Below are 15,503 nucleotides of genomic sequence, written 5' to 3' on the forward strand. Positions count from 1 at the left end.
ACAATGATGAGAGTGAGATAGTGCATCTCTCTCTCTCTCTCTCTTATTTATATATATATATATATATATATATATATATATATATATATATCCTCTTGAGCGTCTCATCCCGTTAGCGGGATCATTTTCCAGCGAAAACTCCTAGCGACATTAGCATAACGAAATTCAATATTATTTTTTTTCAAATATAGGACTGTCTCATATCGTTTTATAGATACACCTCTCTTGAATCGACCCTCGTTGTCCGATTTCAAAAAGGTTTTACAGGAAAAGCACAATATTAGATTATGTTAGAGGAGTACATGGTAAAAGTAGCATCATATGAATTTTCCGACCAAGCACATGCATCACATATAACCAAGAAACAGCTAAATGCAGCACTAACCTTTTACAAACTTCATCAGATGACACACCTAGGACATCATGTTACACACAGCATGCAATCTTTTGTTCAATAAAGGTCATATTTCTATATAAAAACAGCATTTTACATCGGCACCTGACGTTGACTAACTATTTTCCCATAAAATGCGTCCTGGGAAACAGTGCTACAATTTTATAAATTACTATTCGAAAACGATATTTTTTTTTTATATTGTCAATCTAAGATTTATAGATGAATATCTCTTGAAAACACCCGTCATAACAGATTTTAAATTAACTTTACAGGGTAATCACACTTTGAGATAAAAGGGGATGCGTTACTCAGAAAATGAGCTAGAAAGCCTAGCTCGTCGCCATCTTGGAACAATCGCACATCACATCTGATCTTGTATAATATTGCCAATAATCCCTCACCTTTAGTTGTCTTCATCAGAAAGCACTTCCAGGAATCCCAGGTCCACGACAAATGTATTTTCGGTCGAAAAAGTCCATCCTTTATGTTCCATTAGCTTGCTGTTGTTAGCGCGTCCGAAGGCTGTAACCAAAGGTTGATACCGGCGCGGGACTTGGCTAACGAAAAATGACTATTTTCCCTCCTTTAGGTTCGTTCAAACATGTCAAACGTTGTATAACATTAATCTTCAGGGCCTGTTTCAACAAGAGAGCCAATAAGATTCGAGTGGGATGATTTCATTGTGTTTCAAAACGTTTCCAAAGGTGGGGGCAGACACGGCCGCCGACGTCACAATGCTGATGGCCCTCCTACAGTGACCAATTGCCACATCGTCTCCTACACTGAGTTTCGACTGCAGAAGCCTCAAAACACTTTGTAAAGACTGGGGACATCTAGTGGAAGCACTGGAAAGTGCTCAATTATAATTTTTTCACGTTGTGAATTACAGGGAAGGCTGTGAAGTCGAGTCCAATTCAGAATCCCACTTCCTGGTTCAATCGGTCTAGGGGTTTTGACTGCCATACGAGTTCTGTTATACTCACAGACACCATTCAAACAGTTTTAGAAACTTTAGGGTGTTTTCTATCCATATAAAATAAGTATATGCATGTCCTAGCTTCTGAGTTTGATTAGTAGGCCGTTGAAAATGGGAACACATTTTTTCCAAAATGCGCTGTGGCGCCCCCAGTGGTAGGATACACGCAAGAGGATATATGGAGGGGTTATGAGAGATTCTTTTAACCCCAATTCCCAAGATAAAGTTCACAAGAGTTGGACTGCACCGAAGACCCAACTATGCATTCCACTCTTGCCCCCATCTATACTGAACAAAAATATAAGCTCAACGATTTTACTGAGTTACAGTTCATATAAGGAAATATCAGTCAAGTGAAATAAATTCCTTAGGTCCTAATCTATGGATTTGACAGGGCAGTGGCGCAGCCATATGTGGGCCTGGGAGGGCATAAGCCCACCAACTTGGGAGCCAGGCCCACCCACTGAGCAGCCAGTGGGTGGGCCAATCAGAAAGCCAATCGGAATGAGTTTTCCCCCACAAAAGGGCTTTATTATTTATTACAGACATAAATACTCCCGGTCTCAGACAATCCTGCATGTAAAGTAACCGGATGTGGAGGTCCTGGGCTGGCGTGGGTATATGCGATCTGCCAATCAGAATGAGTTTTCCCCCACAAAAGGGCTTTATTATTTATTACAGACATAAATACTCCCGGTCTCAGACAATCCTGCATGTAAAGTAACCGGATGTGGAGGTCCTGGGCTGGCGTGGGTATATGCGATCTGCGGTTGTGAGGCCGGTTGGACGTACTGAGAAATTCTCTAAGACGAAGTTGGAGGCGGATACGGAAGAGAAATTAACATTTAATTCTCTGGCAATAATTCTGGTGGACATTCCTGCAGTCAGCATGCCAACTGCACACTCCCTCAAAACTTCAGACATCTGTGGCATTGTGTTGTGTGACAAAATTTCACATTTTAGAGTGGCCTTATTGTCCCCAGAACAAGGTGCACCTCTGTAATGATCATGCAGTTTAATCAGCTTTTTGATATGCTACACCTGTCAGGTGGATGGATTATCTTGGCAAAGGAGAAATACTCACTAACAGGGATGTAAACATATTTGTGCATAACATTTGAGAGAAATAAGCTTTTTGTGCTTATGCAACATTTCTGGGATCTTTTATTTCAGCTCATGAAACATGGGACCAACCCTTTACATGTTGTGTTTATATTTTTGTTCAGTGTATTCTAGGGCAACGAGTCTTCTGAGAAGTCTAGAGATTTTCTCAGAGAATACTGTATGTCACTTTGACTCCACACCTTCTTTATCTCTGTCTCCATAAAGAAGCTTGTCTTTATCCCTGGGTGTTGAGAGTTTTATCTCTAGGATGACGAGGTCAATGTGATTTCTAACCTATTTTGAGTGTTATTCCATCTCTTTTTTTTCTAAGACATCTTTTTCAGACCAATTTCCTTCAAGTCATTAGCAATTTTTTTATATACACTGCTCAAAAAAATAAAGGGAACACTTAAACAACACAATGTAACTCCAAGTCAATCACACTTCTGTGAAATCAAACTGTCCACTTAGGAAGCAACACTGATTGACAATAAATTTCACATGCTGTTGTGCAAATGGAATAGACAACAGGTGGAAATTATAGGCAATTAGCAAGACACCCCCAATAAAGGAGTGGTTCTGCAGGTGGGGACCACAGACCACTTCTCAGTTCCTATGCTTCCTGGCTGATGTTTTGGTCACTTTTGAATGCTGGCGGTGCTTTCACTCTAGTGGTAGCATGAGACGGAGTCTACAACCCACACAAGTGGCTCAGGTAGTGCAGCTCATCAAGGAGGGCACATCAATGCGAGCTGTGGCAAGAAGGTTTGCTGTGTCTGTCAGCGTAGTGTCCAGAGCATGGAGGCGCTACCAGGAGACAGGCCAGTACATCAGGAGACGTGGAGGAGGCCGTAGGAGGGCAACAACCCAGCAGCAGGACCGCTACCTCCGCCTTTGTGCAAGGAGGAGCACTGCCAGAGCCCTGCAAAATGACCTCCAGCAGGCTACAAATGTGCATGTGTCTGCTCAACGGGTCAAAAACAGACTCCATGAGGGTGGTATGAGGGCCCGACGTCCACAGGTGGGTGTTGTGCTTACAGCCCAACACCGTGCAGGACGTTTGGCATTTGCCAGAGAACAGCAAGATTGGCAAATTCGCCACTGGCGCCCTGTGCTCTTCACAGATGAAAGCAGGTTCACACTGAGCACATGTGACAGATGTGACAGAGTCTGGAGACGCCGTGGAGAACGTTCTGCTGCCTGCAACATCCTCCAGCATGACCGGTTTGGCGGTGGGTCAGTCATGGTGTGGGGTGGCATTTCTTTGGGGGGCCGCACAGCCCTCCATGTGCTCGCCAGAGGTAGCCTGACTGCCATTAGGTACCGAGATGAGATCCTCAGACCCCTTGTGAGACCATATGCTGGTGCGGTTGGCCCTGGGTTCCTCCTAATGCACTAATGCAAGACAATGCTAGACCTCATGTGGCTGGAGTGTGTCAGCAGTTCCTGCAAGAGGAAGGCATTGATGCTTTGGACTGGCCCGCCCGTTCCCCAGACCTGAATCCGATTGAGCACATCTGGGACATCATGTCTCGCTCCATCCACCAACGCCACGTTGCACCACAGACTGTCCAGGAGTTGGCGGATGCTTTAGTCCAGGTCTGGGAGGAGATCCCTCAGGAGACCATCTTCAACCTCATCAGGAGCATGCCCAGGCATTGTAGGGAGGTCATACAGGCATGTGGAGGCCACACACCTTACTGAGCCTTGTTTTAAGGACATTACATCAAAGTTGGATCAGCCTGTAGTGTGGTTTTCCACTTTAATTTTGAGTGTGACTCCAAATCCAGACCTCCATGGGTTGATAAATTGGATTTCCATTGATTATTTTTGTGTGATTTTGTTGTCAGCACATTCAACTATGTAAAGAAAAAAGTATTTAATAAGATTATTTATTTCATTCAGATCTAGGATGTGTTGTTTAAGTGTTCCCTTTATTTTTTTGGAGCAGTATATATATATATATATTCACCTTTATTTAACCAGGTAGACCAGTTGAGAACAAGTTCTTATTTACAACTGCAACCTGGCCAAGATAAAGCAAAGCAGTGCGATACAAACAACAACACAGAGTTACACATGGAATAAAGAAACGTACAGTCAATAACACAATAGAAAAAATCTATATACAGTGTGTGCAAATGAGGTAAGATTAGGGAGGTAGTGATAGATGTGCAGAAGATGAATGTGCAAGTTAGAGATACTGGGGTGCAAAGGAGCAAAAAAAACAAAAAAACAATATGGGGATGGGGTAGTTGGATGGGCTATTTACAGATGTGCTATGTACAGATGGGCTATGTACAGGTGCAATGATCTGTGAGCTGCTCTGACAGCGGATGCTTAAAGTTAGTGAGGGAGATATAAATCTTCAGCTTCAGTGATTTTTGATATTCGTTCCAGTCATTGGCAGCAGAGAACTGGAAGGAAAGGCAGCCAAAGTAGGAATTGGCTTTGGGGGTGACCAGTGAAATATAACTGCTGGAGCGCGTGCTACGGGTGGGTGCTGCTATGGTGACCAGTGAGCTGAGATAAGGTGGGGCTTTACCCAGCAAAGACTTTTATAGATGACCTGGAGCCAGTGGGTTTACAGTCTAACCAGACACCTAGGTATTTGTAATTGTCCACATATTCTAAGTCAGAACTGTCCAGAGTAGTGATGCTAGACGGGCGGGCAGGTGCGGGCAGCGATCGGTTGAAGAGCATGCATTTAGTTTTACTAGCGTTTAAGAGCAGTTGGAGGCCACGGAAGGAGAGTTGTATGGCATTGAAGCTCGTTTGGAGGTTAGTTAACACAGTGTACAAAGAAGGGCCAGAAGTATACAGATGATGTCGACAGCAGCATATTTTAGCAATTCATCAGCATAAAATTTCAACCTTATGTTGCTGTCAACGTGAAAATGAAAACCACCCTCCGCCAAAGAAAACGTCAGTCAGAAATATTCCACATGTTAATGAGATGAAATCTTAATCTCTAGATACTCTAGTTACTTAACATAATAATTATGCAAAGAGCAGTCTTGGATCTGCCACTGGCTGGTATGGTGTCTCTCTCTCTCTCTCTCTCTCTCTCTCTCTCTCTCTCTCTCTCTCTCTCTCTCTCTCTCTCTCTCTCTCTCTTCCTTAGATAGAAGGGTAACTCCCCTGGGGACTGTGTAGAGCTGAGTTTCATGCCTAAAGCCTTGGCCCATTCATAGCATCTCCCCTAATTAGCCTTTAATGTGTTGGAATGAATCACCATTTCACAGGCTGTACCACCTCAAGGCATAATTTAACACGTCTTATTTTAGTGTAGATTCCACAATAGGACCCTTGAGTTTCTTTTGGACAAGGATGTGGAATGGAGAGAGTGAGGAAGGGAAAGGAGGGAGGGTGGAAGAGAGGGAGTGGTGGATGGTAACATTTCAGGAGAACGAAACATCTGTTCCAAACACACTCCAAAGCCCTAGTGAGGGTGTGCCAGAGTGGGACGCAATCCAGTGTGTCAACCAGCCACACACACACACACACATGCACATAACACAAACTTCCCACGCTCAAAGTCTGTACACAAACATGCACAGCAGCAGCATTTCAGGACACAGCGTTAGCTAATACTTCTGGAGTGAGGTAATGTCACTTGACTTGGAGAGGCTTAATCTGTTCTGAGATCAGTGTGAGGGCTGCTTTGCTTGTTTGTCTCTTGTTGTGTTGCTGAAAGTGGAGGAAGCATGACAAGAATGCCTTTCATTCGGTCCCATCGCTGCCTAGTGGGGTTGAAGTGCTTACAATGAAGCTACAATGCTATAGTGGGACACTCAGAGACCATTGATACTTCACATTGGATGATGCAAAACTTTTTATAGGGAATTTCCTCACTAGAGAGAAAAATGTTCATGTAACTAATGATATTACCACAAGATTAATTTGCTAAGCAACTCAAATTAAGTTAGGAAACTGTTAAACAGTGATATGTTATGTGTTATATGTTAAGCATCCCCCTCTACTGAAGTGGTTAAAAGCTGAAGACTTTGCTGTATGCAATATCTGTTTTTGATTCACTGTAGAAAGAAAAGAAGAGGAGAAAGAGAGCACAGAGGAGGAGGGTGATTTTTCTAGGAATCAGATAGCTGTGGCCTTTTTCTGTGATTCATCGCTGTCATCAGCTCCTCTGGCTGTTCTAAATTCTTTTGACATACATTAATATAGTACTTTGGCATGAAAGCTGTAGTGGTTGATGAGAGGTGGGGTATCGGGGGGGGGGGGCGATGTGGGGGCGGGGGCAGGGGAGGATGGAATATGAGCGTGGCCATGTGTAACACAGGTGCAGTAGTACAATAGCATGAGAGCTGAGTGTGCTCTCTGCTTTGTCTGTGGAACATCAGGGGCCAATGCCAGCGCCCTGGGGGGGAGGGGTGGGGGGGTGGGCAGGAGGACAGAGAGAGAGAGAGAGAGAGAGAGAGAGAGAGAGAGAGAGAGAGAGAGAGAGAGAGAGAGAGAGAGAGGCTATGTGCACACTGTCTACAAAACGAGGTGGAAACTGAGCTGCACTTCCTAACCTCCTGCCAAATGTATGTATGAATTTGAAAACAAATCCAATTTTGATAAAGTCCCATATCTATTGGCTGAAATACCAGTATGTCATCACAGAAGCAGTATTTGTGACCTGTTGCCACAAGAAAAGGGCAACCAGTGAAGAACAAACACCATTGTAAATACAACCCATATTTATGTTTATTTATTTTCCCTTTTGTACTATTTGCACATCTTTACAACACAGAGAGAGAGAGAGAGAGAGAGAGAGAGAGAGAGAGAGAGAGAGAGAGAGAGAGAGAGAGAGAGAGAGACTTGAACCACTCCAAATCAGCACCACCATCCGTGGGCTGCTGAAAACTGACACTATCTACAAAAGAAAAACTCTTTGTTACACTATCTTTTGTTATATGCTGCCTAAACATTTTAGCTGAACATGATGAAAGCTACTGCCCTTGGAATGAGATAGCATTTTTGTGAACCAGCTCATCGATCTTTGGCTGTGATTGGTCGATTGGTAGCTTTCTTTAGGGCCGATTGGGTGATCATGAACAGAGCCCACAGAGTGGTAAGAGTTGTTTGTTGTCTGTTCATCTGGAATTTTGGGTTGTCACGAAACAAAGGAGCATAGGCCAAGCATCTAGAAAAGACACAAATGAAGGGTTCAGCGACTAGAATGTGCTTATTGGAAATACTCAAATTCCTGCTGGGATTGTTTGAATGACATAGAGAGGAACATTGGGTGGCAGCCTACATCCTAAGGTTGGGCAGGAAGTTCACAGAATACATTCTATAATAATAATTTAATTCTGTGGCTGTTTATAGTTGTGCTATTTCACACACGTACAAGTGTGTATTACACGCATGTAAATTGGAAATGTGTTTTTTGCATGTCCCAACTACCCCGACACACTCTCGGAGAGTGGGGTCACAGGTTTGTTTGTCAGATCAGTTTTAGGTGGTGTGTGTCAGGTATGGCTGGTAGAACAAGGCTCAAGTGGTCCTCAGTTGGTAGCGCGTGACGCTTGCCAGTCTGGGTTGTGGGTTACCAATACGGAAATTGGATGCACACACTGCTGTACGTTGCTTTGGATAAAAGCGTCTCCTAAATGGCATATTTTAATATGTTATTAAGGGAGGTGAGTTGACCGGTGTAGCGCCTCTTAAAGTGGTGGTGATGATGGTCCCAAAGAGGGATCTGAACCAAAGAGGTATCATGGTGGCCGTCATACTGTACTGTGGTGTTTTAAACCATGCATGTCTTTGTCCATGTCACCCATAGGAGGCCCTCGTGTTCTCGTATGGGACGGGTGGTCTGCGTGTGCTTCCACTGAATTGGGTGAGGATATGTGGCTTTCTGCCTGCTTGTGTGTCTGTAGACTGGTAGTAGGAGACTGACTTATCCCTAGCCCCATCCCCCTTGCTCCTCTCTTCCTCTTCTCCTCTCTTCTCCTCTCCTTCCGTAAAACTCCTCTAGGATCCTGTGGTATTTCTCCTGTGTCTTCCTGGTGTCGTAGTGTGTATGATGGATGCCCATAGTAGATGTTAGCTCAACATGTGGCTGTTGTAGTGATGATGGTTAATTTAACGTTAAACCCAGTCAGTCAACCCTTGTGTTAATGATCTGATTACTCTGCACGTCCAGTAATGAGTCACCCTCCTCTCCAATCATGATAATGCATAGACAACCTTGTGTGTTTGGTGGTGGGTGGGTGTGGGTGTTTGGTGGTGGGTGGGTGGGTGGGTGGGTGTGGGTGTTTGGTGGTGGGTGTGTATGTTATCGAAAGACACTTTGCTCTGAACATCCCAATACACATTATCACATCTCTAACTTCTCAGGGAAATACAATGCCATCATAAAGTATTCACACCCCTTGTCTTTTTCCACATTATGTTGTATTAAAGCCTACATTTAAAATGGATTGCATTTAGATGGTGTGTCAATGATCTACACACAATAGCCCATAATGTCAAAGTGTAATTTTGTTTTTAGAAATTTGTACAAATTAATAAAAATGAAAAGCTGAAATGTCTTGAGTCAATAAGTATTCAACCCCTTTGTTATGGCAAGTCTAAATAACTTCAGGAGTAACAATTTGCTGAACAAGTCAGATAATAAGTTGCATGGACTAACTCTGTGTGCAATAATGGTGTTTAACATGATTTTTTAATTACTACCCAATCTCTATATCCCCACACATACAATTGCAGTGCATTCGGAAAGTATTCAGACCTCTTCACTTTTTGCACATTTGGTTACGTTACAGCCTTATTCTAAAATGTATTACATTTAAAAAAAAAAATCTAATCAATCTACACACAATACCCAATTATTACAAAGCAAAAAATGGTTTCTTTGCAAATGTATAAAAAAACTAAACAGAAATAGCTTATTCAAACCCTTTGATATTAGACTTGAAATTGAGCTCAGGTGCATCCTGTTTCCATGAGATGTTTCTACAACTTGATTGGAGACAATCTGTGGTAAATTAAATTGATTGGACATTATTTGGAAAAGCACACACCTGTCTATATAAAGTCCCACAGTTGTCAGAGCAAAAACCAAGCCCTGAGGTCAAAGGAATTTTCCGTAGAGCTCCAAGACAGAATTGTGTCGAGGCCCAGATCTGGGGATTGGTACCAAAAATTGTCTGCAGCATTTAAGGTCCTCAAGAACATAGTGGCCTCCATCATTCTAAAATGGAAGAAGGCAGGGACTGCAATATTAATTAGGATCGAAGGGAAAGATGAATGGAGGAAAGTATAGAGAGATCCTTGATGAAAACCTGCTCTAAAGCACTCAGGACCTCAGACTGGGGCGAAGGTTCCCCTTCCAACAGGACAATGACCCTAAGCACACAGCCAGGACAACGCAGGAGTGCGCTGCGACAAGTCTCTGAATGTCCTTGAGTAGCCCAACCAGAGCCTGGACTTCAACCCGATCGAACATCTCTGGACCTGAAAATATCTGTGCAGCGACGTTCCCCATCCAACATGACAGAGCTTGAGATGATCTGCAGAGAAGAATGGAAGAAACTCCCCAAATACGGTTGTGCCAAGCTTGTAGCGTCATACCCAAGAAGACTCAAGGCTGTAATCGCTGCCAAAGGTGCTTCCACAAAGTACTGAGTAAAGTGTCTGAGTACTTAGGTAAATGTGATATTTCTGTTGTTTTTTTACAAATTTGCAAACATTTCTAAAAACCTGTTTTTGCTTTGTCATTATGGGGTATTGTGTGTAGATTGATGAGGGGAAAAAACGATTTAATCAATTTTAGAACATGGCTGTAGCGTAACAAAATGTGGAATAAGTCAAGGGGTCTGAATATTTTCCAAATGCACTGTATCTGTAAGGTCCCTAAATTGAGCTTGTCAATTTCAAGCACAGATTCAACGACAAAGACCAGGGAGGTTTTCCAGTGGCTCGCAAAGAAGGGAACCTATTGATAGATGGGTAGAAAGGAAAAAAACAGACATTGAATACCCTTTTGAGCATGGGGAAGTTATTAATTACACATTTACATTTACATTTAAGTCATTTAGCAGACGCTCTTATCCAGAGCGACTTACAAATTTGTATGGTGTATCAATACACCCAGTCACACTAAAGATACAGGCGTCCTTCCTAACTCAGTTGATGGAGAGGAAGGAAACCGCTCAGATATTTCACCACAAGGCCAATGGTGATTATTATTATTATTTTTTTATAATTTTTTGTATTTTCTCCACAATTTCATTCTTGTCTCATCGCTACAACTCCCCAACGGGCTCGGGAGGCGAAGGTCAAGTCATACATCCTCTGAAACATGACCTGCTAAACACCCGCCCGCTTAACCCAGAAGCCAGCCGCACCAATGTGTCGTAGGAAACACTGTTCTCCTAACAACCAAGATCAGCCTGCAGTCGCCCGGCCTTCCACAAGGAGTCGTTAGAGCGCGATGAGCCAAGTAAAGCCCCCGGCCAAACCCTCCCCTAACCCGGACGACGCTGGGCCAATTGTGCGCCGCCCAATGGGACTCCCAATCACAGCTGGTTGTGATACAGCCCGGGATCGAAAACCGGTCTGTAGTGATGCCTCTAGCACTGGGATGCAGTGCCTTAGACCGCTGCGCCACTCGGGAGGCCCACCAATGGTGATTTTAAACCAGTTACAGAGTTAAATGACTGTGGTAGGAGAAAACTGAGGATGGATTAACAACATTGTAGTTACTCCACAATACTAACCTAAATGACGGAGTGAAAAGAAGGAAGCCTATACAGAATAAAAATATTCCAAAACATGCATCCTGTTTGCAATAAGGCACTAAAGTAATACCGCAACAAAATGTGGCAAAGGAATTTATTTTTAGTCCTGAATACAAAGCATTATGTTTGGGGCAAATCCAACACAACACATATTTTGAAGCCTGGTGGTGGTTGCATCATGTTATGGGTATGCTTGTCATCCACAAGTTCTAGGGAGTTTTTAGGATAAAAATAAATGGAATAGAGCTGAGCACAGGCAAAGTCCTAGAGCAAAACCTGGTTCAGTCTGCTTTCCAACAGACACTGGGAGACAAATCCACCTTTCAACTGGACTATAACCTAAAACACAAGGCCAAAATGTAATATACACTGGATTTACATACCAAGAGGACATTGAATGTTCCTGAGTGGCCTAGTTACAGTTTTGACTTAAATTGGCTTGAAAATCTATGACAATACTTGACAGAGCTTGAAGAATATAATTTTTTTATAATGGGCGAAGAAAGACGTTGCTGTAATCACTGCCAAAGGTGATTCTAACATGTATTGATTCGGGGGGTTGAATACTCATCTAATCAAAATATATTAGTATTTTATTTTCCATTTAAAAAATGATATTGTAATTTTAATTCCACTGATATTACAGAGTATTTTGTGTAGATCGTTGACAAAAAAAAAGACAATTAAATCAATTTTAATTCCACTTTGTAACACAACAAAATGTGGAAAATGTCAAGGGGTGTGAATTATTTTTGAAGGCATTGTATGTGCTAGTATTCTGATAATAACTCCTCTCTCGCTCTCTCCCTCCCCCTGTCCCATCACCCCCACTCCTCTCCCCCTTCCCTCTCCCCCTCTCCCCTCTCAGGGCAGTGACAGTGAGTACGAGGTGGACCAGAACAGACAGAAGACCCACTCTTTCGTGAGCCACTACATCAGTGACCCAACCTACTACAACTCCTGGCGCCGCCAACAGAAGGGCATTTCCCGGGCTCAAGCCTACAGCTACACTGAGTCAGAGTCGGGCGACCAAGAGCCCTGCGCCCCGCCACCACCCCTGCCCCCATTGCCACCCCAGCTCACCTCCACCACCCCTCCGCTTAAGCTCCAGACCCAGGGTCAACCCCAGGGCCTCCCACCCCAGGGCCAGGGTAGTCTCTTCAGGCCGAAAGGCAGCCGGACTCCGACCCCCTCTCAGCAGCTCTCCACCTCCACCCCCTCCAGCCACTCCAACACCCTGTCCTACTGGCCCCCCAGCAGCCCCAGCCCGGCCCATGGATCTCGGGCCCCAATTGCCGGGTTCTCTTCCTTTGTTTGATGCAGAGAGAGGGATCCGTGCTCCCTTCTGAAAACAAAGCCCACCCCGCCGCCCAATGTGTGTTTGTTTAGAGAGTAAACACCCAACACACAACAAACAAACCCTCGAAGTCTATCATTTTCATTTTGGTTTCTGTCATGGCTGGTGTTATTCAAAACAATTCTTGCTTGTATTTCTTTTTTCTTTTTATTACTGAGTTATGTTTTAAGGATCATACTGTATACAGACAGGACAGAAGTTACATACTTTCTTTCAGTACTTTTTTTCTCTTGTGTGCGTGTGCTGGTATAGTTTTATTTTCATTTTTTAATGACGACAGCTGCTGAGACAGCTCCTTAGAACATGGTAGTATCTATTCGCTTTTCTGTTAGTGTTGCTGCTTGATCAAGTTGCATGAGGTTTTTTTTGTATTATTTATTTTATTTTTCATTGTTACACTTCTACACACATTCAACAAGAGAATAATCTAGTTAGGTTCTGTAAAAAGTCAAGATATTCTTGTAAAAAATATCTAGATGACGATAAAAGTGTTACGGCGTTGATCCACACTCGGATAACAAGCACCAATGGAAGTGGGATCCCAAAATGGAGCCATACAAGCTAATTTGAACGATAGAGAGAGGCACAGGGTATAGAAAGGACAGTGATGAAGTGATGAAAGTGAAAAACAAGGAGGAGGGGGGAAATTGAGGCCGAAATGAACCCAAAATGTCGGTTTTGAGATGCCGGGGCCTGTCCAATTTGGCCAAAAGAAGTTTCTGTCTTCATGTGAGACATGTTAGTGACCTCTGCCCAATGATCTATGGACCATGACCCTCCTTGGAATCAGCTCTCTGGCGTGGCATAGCCTATAGCACATGCACACAATTGAGTCTGACAGCATTTCGATGTCACAGGCAAGTCACATCTCTGTGCCTCTGTGCTGTACGTACTATACAAGGGCCCGGTCGCCTGGCCAGGGAGGAGATGGGAAATGAAGTGAAATGTACTATATGTCTAAAGAGAAAATGTTCAGGTTGGTCTTCAAGTTGTTTATTTCATTGTCCTTCAGTGTATCAGACATGCATTGGTTGATTATAAATAGGGATGAATATTTTCCGTAAAATCTACCACTTTTCCTTCCCAACAAAATTACAAGCCCTTCCCGGGAATCCTATTATTCCCGTTCAAACCGGAAATGCTATTTTAAAGCATATATTACCAGCAAAAAAAATCTGAGAGTTATACCGCAAGTTATCTCAGTTAACACACTAAGTATGTGAACCCTTTGGAATTACCTGGATTTCTGCATAAATTGGTCATAACATTTGATCTGATCTTCATCTAAATCACAACAATAGACAAACACAGCCTGCTTAAACTAATAACACACAAACAATTATACGTTTTAATGTCTTTATTGAACACACCGTGTAAACATTCACAGTGCAGGGTGGGAAAGGTATGTGAACCCTTGGATTTAATAACTGGTTGACCCTCCTTTGGCAACAATAAACTCAACCAAACGTTTTCTGTAGTTGCGGATCAGACCTGCACAACGGTCAGAAGACATCTTGGACCATTTCTCTTTACAAAACTGTTTCATTTCAGCAATATTCTTGGGATGTCTGATGTGAACCGCTCTCTTGAGGTCATGCCACAGCATCTCATTTGAGTTGAGGTCAGGACTCTGACTGGGCCACTCCAGAAGGCTTATTTTCTTCTGTTGAAGCCATTCTGTTGTTGATTTACTTCTGTGTTTTGGGTCGTTGTCCTGTTGCATCACCCAACTTATGTTGAGCTTCAATTGGCGGACAAATAGCCTTACATTCTCCTGCAAAATGTCTTGATAAACGTGGGAATTCATTTTTCCATCGATGATAGCAAGTTGTCCAGGCTCTGAGGCAGCAAAGCAGCCCCAAACCATGATGCTCCCTCCACCATACTTTACAGTTGGGATGAGGTTTTGATATTGGTGTGCTGTGCCTTTTTTTCTCCACACATAGTGTTGTGTGTTCCTTCCAAACAACTCAAGTTGTTTCATCTGTCCACAGAATATTTTGCCAGTAGTGCTGTGGAACATCTAGGTGCTCTTTTGCGAACTTCAGACGTTCAGCAATGTTTTTTTTGGACAGCAGTGACTTCTTTCGTGGTGTCCTCCCATGAACACCATTCTTGTTTGGTGTTATACGTATCGTAGACTCGTCAACAGAGATATTCGCATGTTCCAGAGATTTCGGTAAGTCTTTAGCTAACACTAGAATTCTTCTTAACCTCATTGAGCATTCTGCGCTGAGCTCTTGCAGTCATATTTTCAGGATGGCTACTCATAGGGAGATTAGCAACAATGCAGAACTTTCTCCATTTATAGACAATTTGTCTTACCGTGGACTGATGAACATCAAGGCTTTTAGAGATACTTTTGCAACCCTTTCCAGCTTTATGCAAGTCAACAATTCTTAATATTATGTCTTCTGAGATCTCTTTTGTTCAAGTCATGGTTCACATCAGGCAATGCTTCTTGTGAATAGCAAACTCACATTTTGTAAGTGTTTTGTATAGGGCAGGGCAGCTCAAACCAACGTCTCCAATCTCGTCTCATTGATTGGACTCCAGGTTATCTGACTCCTGACTCCAGTTAGCTTTTGGAGAAGTCATTAGCCTAGGGGTCCACATACTTTTCCAACCTACACTGTGAATGTTTAAATTATGTATTCAATATCGACAAGAAAAATACAATAATTTGTGTGCTATTAGATTAAGCACACTGTTTTTGTCTATTGCTGTGACTTAGATGAATGACCAATTTATCCAGGTAATTCTGAAGGGTTCACATACTTTTTGCCACTGTATTTTAGTTGTAATATAGGCCTATGAAGCACTGTTGGCCTACTGGTAAAATATTATGAGGTTATTACAGCCTAGTGAAAATTATATTCGTTTTAGCCTACCATTTACTGAAATATTTCAGCCAGC

At 43.0% G+C, this 15,503-nt stretch overlaps 1 protein-coding gene across 8 annotated transcripts in view; it reads left to right on the forward strand.

Annotated features, from left to right (window-relative positions):
• Positions 1 to 13,761, forward strand: part of sdk2b (sidekick cell adhesion molecule 2b) — a 442,520-nt gene extending 428,759 nt beyond the window's left edge. For 5 of the 8 annotated variants that reach the window (XM_029765043.1, XM_029765044.1, XM_029765045.1 and 2 more), the window contains 2 exons: positions 8,269 to 8,325; positions 12,099 to 13,761. In XM_029765043.1, the coding sequence (XP_029620903.1) occupies positions 8,269 to 8,325; positions 12,099 to 12,548 (507 nt within the window). In that variant the 3' untranslated portion in view covers positions 12,549 to 13,761. The remainder of the gene's footprint in view (positions 1 to 8,268; positions 8,326 to 12,098) is intronic. The other 3 variants (XM_029765048.1, XM_029765050.1, XM_029765051.1) reach the window with 1 other exon arrangement.
• The last annotated feature ends 1,742 nt before the right edge of the window (positions 13,762 to 15,503 follow it).

Source organism: Salmo trutta, chromosome 10 (assembly GCF_901001165.1).
Source record: "Salmo trutta chromosome 10, fSalTru1.1, whole genome shotgun sequence".
Lineage (NCBI taxonomy): Eukaryota > Metazoa > Chordata > Actinopteri > Salmoniformes > Salmonidae > Salmo > Salmo trutta.